General features: G+C 33.4%; 1 protein-coding gene across 1 annotated transcript; it reads left to right on the top strand.

Annotated features, from left to right (window-relative positions):
- The first annotated feature begins 2,715 nt into the window (after window positions 1-2,715).
- Window positions 2,716-7,354, top strand: LOC120355816. The gene is made up of 3 exons (XM_039444532.1): window positions 2,716-3,253; window positions 3,841-3,948; window positions 7,220-7,354. The coding sequence occupies exons 1-3, from the start codon at window positions 3,133-3,135 to the stop codon at window positions 7,339-7,341; spliced, it is 351 nt and encodes a 116-aa protein (XP_039300466.1). The 5' UTR covers window positions 2,716-3,132; the 3' UTR covers window positions 7,342-7,354.
- Window positions 7,355-8,142: the final 788 nt, after the last annotated feature.

Raw genomic sequence — 8,142 nt, 5'->3', positions numbered from 1 at the left:
TGTCACGGCTACTGAGTCATCACTTGTCTTTGCATAATGGTCAAGTGTTCATTTGTCCATATTGTTTTAACAAATTACAACTAACTGGCAAGCAAATTGTGATGGAAAAACAAATCTTGAAAAACATATGGATTTGTGTTCGACATTTGCAATACAAAGAACAGTACTACCTAAACAGGGTGAAATGTTAAAGTTTAAAAATTTTTCTTACACACTAAAAAATAAGTACATTGCATTTGCCGATTTTGAAAGTTTTATTGTACCAACAAATAACGGTGAGGACGATGATGAAAATGTTGATGATTTGCTCAGAACTGATATAGGAAATAGCTTCACAAGGAAAACACAAAAACATGTTGCTTGCGGCTATGCGTTTATTATTTTAGACGAATCAGGTGAAATATTCCACGGCCCACGCGTTCATAGAGCTACAAGTGTTGGCGAGAGAATTATTGAGCAATTTCTTGATGAGATCATTGCCATAGGTCGAAACTGTTCCTTTGATATGCAACAAGAAGTGCCCATGATTGAATTAAATGAAGAACAATTATTAGCTTTTAACAATAGTACAGTATGTTTTTGTGCAACGATGAATTTAAAGCCAATGAAATTCGTATAGGCACCATTCCCATACAAACAGGAAATTTTCGTTGCAACGCACAAGTCATGTAATTTAAATGCAAAAGCACCAAAACTATGAACTGTTTTTTTCATAATTTTCGCGGATATGATAGTCATTTCATTGTTAAGGCATTAGCAGGACGAAAGGAGAAAATTGATTGTATTGCAAAACTCATCGGAAAAATTCCTCACAATACGCTAGATCGGGTATGTTCCGTGACAGCTATCAATTCTAAAGCTCAAGTCTACAGTCACTAGAAATTTCACTAACCCCTCCACCATCGGGGTCTAGCATGGTTTCCAAACTTAATTATAGTTGTCTGAGAATTTAGGTTCTCAAAAGGCACTATAAAATTTTATAGTGCCTTTTGAGAACCTAAATTCTCAGACAACTATAATTAAGTTTGGAAACCATGCTAGACCCCGATGGTGGAGGGGTTAGTGAAATTTCTAGTACTATTCTAGTGGTGAGGAATTCGAAATAAAAATCATTTGACGATTGATTGCCTCTATATTAAATATTTAAACTCAAACAACACTTTACAGTAAATACTTTCTTCAATTAAAGATTATCTTTGTCTTTAAGAGACCAAATTTTAATTATTTTTACGTCTTTAAGAGACCAAAATCTAAGGGACACATTGAATTCTGGTGGGGAAAGATCAAGTACTCATCTTGTAGTTGTCGTCGCGATGTCCGGAGTCCCTGGCGGAGATGGATGAAGGGTGAAGGTGATCAGTCGTCCTCCAGGAATGTTCAGGCGTCGCGGCGACAGATCCAAAAGGGAGTTAGTCTTGTTCTCTCCTCATCAGCGTTCAATGACGTACGATTCCATCCATGGTTGGAAGAAGTCGCCGGCCCTTTTACAATGGAAATTCTCAGCCCGATACAGAAACCCAAAATGGGTATTGAAGATGCGTAGTATAGAGGGAATCAATCGTCATCCTAATTCATCCCATTATTATATTCTATAAGGGGGACTTTACTTCTAAATATTATTCTTACATTAAATGTCCGATTTACTTGGACAATCAAATATTAAATTCTCCTGGAGAGAATGAGAATGTACCCCCAAACGAAAACATATTACTGTAAATTTGTAAGAAATCTCAAGAAACAGTTAACACTCTGACAGCTGGGATTAGAATCATTGCTCTCCTAGTTTTCAGAGGCTTCCAGACTGATCAGTTTTCCCATAATTGCCATGAAATATTTACCCGATCGCCGGTGAATTTCTCTTTGCCCACTCTCTTTCTCCTCAGTAAGTAAGGAAGGTGATACGTTCAAGCAAGAAGGAAACTAGGAGAGAAAAGTTATTTCCCTTTTGCAAGTTTAGAACTATGGGATTGAATCAGCATACTTCTGGCGTCTAGGTCTGTCGTGAGAATAGATAATTCCAAGTGGAATCGTGGGAACCAAGGACTTTAATAAGATTCTGGTCATAATTATAACGATTTTAGAAATGCTGGCTAAGTTGCCAATGAACAAGAATAAATTTACTATCTTCGTGGGAACTGAAAACTACTAACTTAACATAGAATAAATTCCATTTAATAACTCAAAATTTTGGTACAGATTCTCCCCCCGTTAAAGGAAAGTTGGACGCCAAATAAAAAAACTACCAAAATTTTGAATAGGTGAGCGCGCCAATTGAAAGGGTGTGGGGAGAATCCACAGCATTCGGAGTCAGTCGAAACGAAGAAAAGCGCGGGCCCAGCGCAATCTAGCGTCGTTGACTGGTTTTCCGAGCAAACACTACTACCGTACTACAAGCACGGAATAAGCATAAACAGAATTATGACGGCTAGTTCTCAAGATTCTCGATAGAGCGCGCTTGTGTTCAGATTTTGATCACATAATATTATGATACAGGCGCAGGCAGTTGACACACTCCCACCACCTTAGCACTAACACATACTCAGGCGCGTTAGTGGTCTTTCGCGTACAATCATCGCATGCTTGGATGCTTGCCAAGACGTGCACTGTTGCCAATCTGCCCTGTTGCCAAGTCACAAGTGGAATGTTTTTAATTTTCCAACTCGATTCTGTCCACTGGTGTGGTGTTCAATCACTATATTAGTTATTAGCGCGCATTCGTAGTTCAGCAGCAACAGCAGGCCTCTGCTCCCGGCATCCTTCAGTCTCCCTTCTCGGCTTTAGGGGTTGAATTTTCCGGCGCTCTCTAAAAGTTGTTGAGTAGTTATTTTTAAATACTGAATAATTTATAAATAAAAATATTTATTATAAATATTTTAAAAGTACTGTAGTTATTTTTAATGAGAATTTTGTTATGAAAATACTTAAATTCTGAATAAGATTATGAAAATTTTTAAATTTAAATCAAATAAATTATATTTTAAATTCAATTGAAAGTTATTCTAGTTATTATAGCTTAGTCATTGATTTTCAAAGATTTATTAACTTTAATTATGTAGGCTTCCCAGAATTTGAACATACCTACTTTGAATAATTATTATAGTAACTAGTTTAATTAAAATAAAATAGAAAATCATGTCGGGAAATAGATGCGCATTTAGGAAATGTTCCAACAGTCGTGCAAAAGTTAAAGGATTGAAGATGTTCTCCTTTCCCCGGGATACTGACACAGCAAAGATCTGGGTGAACAACTCAGGTGAGTTTCATTTTTATTCATTATTTATTAATCAATTCAATGTAGAATATAGCCTAGATATTGAACAATATTCATGAATAGTACTTCATTTTTCAAAGTTGAAAGAAAATTTTCAACTTTCGGATAAGGAGATAACATACATTTCACAAGTTTCTAATTTTTTCAGACGTTTTCCTTATAGATTTTTAATAAAAGCATCGTTGGCACAAACATGTTGAAATGCGGTATTGTACTTGAAAGATTTACTTATCCCTGTTGCATGAAATAAGATAAAATGACAGTTGAATGCTATATACTGGAGCCATCTAGAGAAGCAGGAGACGTCATTAATCGGCACCTAATCACGGTCAAATTGCATAATGTGTTTGTGCAACCTGGCCCTAGAATAGTAATATTCCTTGAACATTGAGAAACTCAATTGATTGTTCCAATTGATTGTAATAATTGATAAAACTTTCTATTCAGAAAAGAAGATAGAAGTCGATCATGTGTTTAGATAAAAGTAATAGCATCATGTTGAAAGTTCTAAGTGATTTCTCATTAAATAAAATACAATTTTTATCCCAAATATGTTTTCAATTTCTCAGGGAATCCAGAACTGATAGAATTATCACCAAAATCACTTGGTAAAAAGGAGATATGCGAGCAGCATTTCCAACAGCAGGATATTTTACCCAGTGGACGTCTCATGAGAGGTATGTAAAACAATAATACTCTAAGCAAAAATAATTTACTTTGTAGGAGTCTAATCTAACATTCAGCTAAATATGGATGTTTCAAGGGACTGCAGTAAAAAATGTAGTCTACTTTAACAGGGAGTGTACTATAACGGGGAACGGGGTATATTATATCGCGGTTCACTGTATGTATTTCTCTTCTTCTCATTTTTCTTCTTCTCCTTCTTCTCCTTCTTCTTCTTCTTTTTCTTCTTCTTCTCCACCTTCTTCTTCTTCTTCTCATTTTTTTCTTCTTCTTCTTCTCATTTTTCTTCTTCTTTTTTTCTTCTTCTTATGCTGCTTCTCTTTCTTCTGCTTCTCCTTCTTCTTCTCTTTATACTTCTATTTCTTTTTTCACATTTTCCTTCTTCTCCATCTTCTTTTTCTTCTTCGTCTTCTTCCTCATCTGCTTTTTCTTCTTCTTCTTCTTTTTCGTCCTCTTTTTCTTATTTTTTTCGCTTTCTTCTTCTTATTCTGGGATGTAGGTAGTGAAAAAGAGTAGGAGAGTTAGGGGAGAAAGCTTAAAACTATCACTCGCCAAATACGTTTCTCTATCACAGCTTCTCCAAACTCAGGGGTGGGAAGAGAGAGAAAGCGAGTGTCTGAGAGAGTGCGAGTTAGGTTTTGTTTGGATGTGAAGTATTGTGTCATATTGTTTCCTTGTTTTGTTTGCTGAGTCAATGGCAATATAATACAGTATACAGTAATACATATTAGTATATGTCTCAATGGAGTAAAGTGTTATACAGTTTAAGTTTATATACATACTATAATTATATGGAATTACTATCTGCAGCTGAATTGGTAAGGGAGAAAGAAAACATGAATACAAGACATTCACACGCATACGATGATCATTTCTGAAAACGATTATCAACATGGTACTGTAGCCTAATAATAAAAACCTATTCTTCATCGCGATTAACTTTAGATATAGAATTACATTCTAATTGTGAAAGTCCAAGTCTACTTCCAAGTTAGACATTTTTTGTAATATATAGGCCTAATTACTATGGAGATAGAGTTTGTCAAAGAGCCTCTCTGCTCTCCTAGTTTTCTTTACGCACACAGCAGCAGACATACGGTGTAAAAAATCCCTCTCCAGGTGTTTGAATGATACAACGCAAACAGGCGTCCGTCTGTTTCCATATCATGTTGACTCATATCGGCATGCCTTCATATTTTGTCCGTCTTTCTGCTGCTGTGTACATGCGCCAAAAAGATGGAAAATTCCTATCTATTTATTTATTTTTTGATACAATTACAAATCATATTAATATGATCGGGATAGAACAACAGGCATAGCCCAAAACTACTCTGTTCCCAAATTTTGATAAATAATAAAATGTCCAAAATAATAGGTTATGTTCTTACTTAAACGTTAAAGTTCAAAGTTCTGTCCAAAAATATATATGAGCTAAAATTTTTGAATTTGGAATGATTAAATACCAAATTATAGTCGAATATTGCACTAAATATCACCGCACTTTGAATTAATCAAGCTTTTTCAGAAAATTTTTAAGCCAAAAATATATACACAACTTTCCACTAGGCACAGCTGTTACCACTCTTCAAGCTGTTACAATTTTCAAAATGTTTCAATAATTAATCACCTCAATTAAATTAAACCATATGGCTCAAATAAATTATGTGGAACTATAATAATTATAATATAATTATGAAAGATATAATAATTATATCAATTATTATATCGGTCTCATCAATATTCAACAATGATTTTTCAAAGGAATTTTGTATTGTTCACATGAAACACGCCGACTTATGTTCACCTGTTTAATTGTGAAAGTGGAAAGTTGCATAAATGTAGGAGTAGATACAAGTGCCCAACGTGACCAAACCTTGGGACAGATAACAAAAGGGAGGCAGACGTTTTTGAAAATTCGACTCTTTTATCATAATAAACCTGTAGTCGCCTTTCCTCCCTTCTCATTTTTATTTGGAAGTTCTCTCTCAAAAAAGGTAGACTTGTGTAGGCTGAACTTGTCCCCCTACTATAAATAAAACTATTAAAAACAATAGATGAGCGTGCACATTTCCTTTAGGACCTTGGATTTCAGAAGAGGCTTTTGCATTTCTAGCTAGGTTGCTAACCATTTTTTCAACTCCCTCATGAATTGGGTGGCATCAATTTGTAAAAGATAGGCAACATCAAAGTTCTAGTTTTAAGAATTCATTTAATACAGAATAGGTAGTTTGCAAATAGGTATTTTAGTTTGCAAATTTGACCATTTTCTCTCTTACTCAAAATATTTTTTATCGAATTTATTGATAAGAATCTTGCTGAAAAATGTTATCTACTATGTGATAAAAAACAAATAATAAGCTTCATCCAACAAAATAATTTCAATAGATATAACAACAAAATGGTGGTATAATATTAATTCATACATTCATATTAGGTTTTTTCTTCATGACAAAGAACTGTCTCTAGGCGAATAAAATATATTTGAGATGGAATTCATTATTACTAATAATTAATCTTGTAACAAATATACCGAAGCAACTTGAATCACAGCTACTCAAAGTACTATATAGGAGGAGGCAGTAAAGGAAAATTAGCAACCATGCGGTCATTTTTATCAACGATTATCAACGCTTTTTCAGATACACACGTTCTTTATTCTTAAAATAAATTTTGTTTATTTTTTAAGGTCATAAACTCTCAATTGCAAAAAAAAGATAGAAGATGACTGATTGAGGTACAAGGTACAAAACTAAGCTCCTTTTATAGGATGCATTAACAGAGACTTACTTTTTTGAAATTCGTTCAAAACAAAAGTATCCTAAAAGTAACATATTAAGAATACTTTGCCGAATCTTGTTTTACACAGTCTTGAAAATGGCCTCAGTTGATATAACTACTCCATTCATAAATTATTAATATACACACATTCACGGCTTGATTGAACAATCGCCGATCGGAAAGGAAGTCGGGGAAAATCCAATAATAATAATATTATTGACAGGATAAAGATTTTTAGTTGAATTGCAACAATTAATTAATGGTTAATGGAGTAATTAATTTACTCCCTGGTTGTATGACTATAATGATAATTGTAATGTGCTTACAATTATTGCTGAAAGTAATTGAATACGGTAATTCAGTAAAGAATAACTCCTCATCTTGACTGACAGTATTCTACTCGCTCTTTCGATCTTATACACTCTCTCAATGATTGAATGAAATTACCGTAATATCACAATTACGACAATGTTGTTAATTTTTCAGGTGCCTTTCCGCAAGTCTATTGTGGCTGTGACAGTGATCCGGGCCCATCCACAACCATTCACTCATCTAGTCCAGCTTCTCCTCGTTTCAACATAACATTGGCGTCACCAATGTTTCTATGATGCATCGGACCAGCTCTAAAGAGCTCTAAACTAACAGTAAAGTAGGAAAATAATGAAAATAATAAAATCGTCATTTCTTCAATCAATTGTAACTTTCTAATGATATTGGAATCGGAAGTATTGTCGACTAGAGTGAGAAAAAGAGAAAATTCTGCACATCCTTGACTATATTTTGAAGTTCCAATTGAAGTATTTCAAAAGATGCTCAGATTTGAATAAAATTTGGTTATTAACTTAAAAAATTATTCTTAATAAGATAATAGAAATTAAAACTACAAAATATTTACATTGGAAGCACATCCCCTTTTTTCATGTCTGTATTGACCAGACCAATATGGAAAAGTGGAGTTTCATCTTGATGAGATTTTATCAGCTGCTCCATAGGCCTACTGTACATAAAAAATTTGCATTCATCACATTCCAAAAGCTCCAAGCTCTAGAAAAATTACAATTTGATACTTTTAACAGAAAAATTGATATCCATGCAAAAGTAAGAAATGATCAATTTATTTGTGGACAATTATATTTCATGACTAGATCCATGGATTATTGAAAATTGTTAATGAAAAAAAATTAATTGATAATCTCTTTTCATTTAAAATTTAAAATCTATTTTTTATATAAGATAATATTCAAGATAAGATAATAATTATTATAAATTTATTTGAACAGTTAGTAGCAATAAAACAACAATTTATTACTATTGTATAATTATTCAATCACTTGAAAAGCCTATCAAATTAATGTTTATGAATATCTTTAATATCACTATACATGATAATCAGACACATGATGAAATTT

The sequence above is a fragment of the Nilaparvata lugens genome, unplaced genomic scaffold, assembly GCF_014356525.2.
Source record: "Nilaparvata lugens isolate BPH unplaced genomic scaffold, ASM1435652v1 scaffold4908, whole genome shotgun sequence".
Taxonomy (NCBI): Eukaryota; Metazoa; Arthropoda; class Insecta; order Hemiptera; family Delphacidae; genus Nilaparvata; species Nilaparvata lugens.
This window is presented reverse-complemented; position numbering and strand designations above follow the sequence as displayed.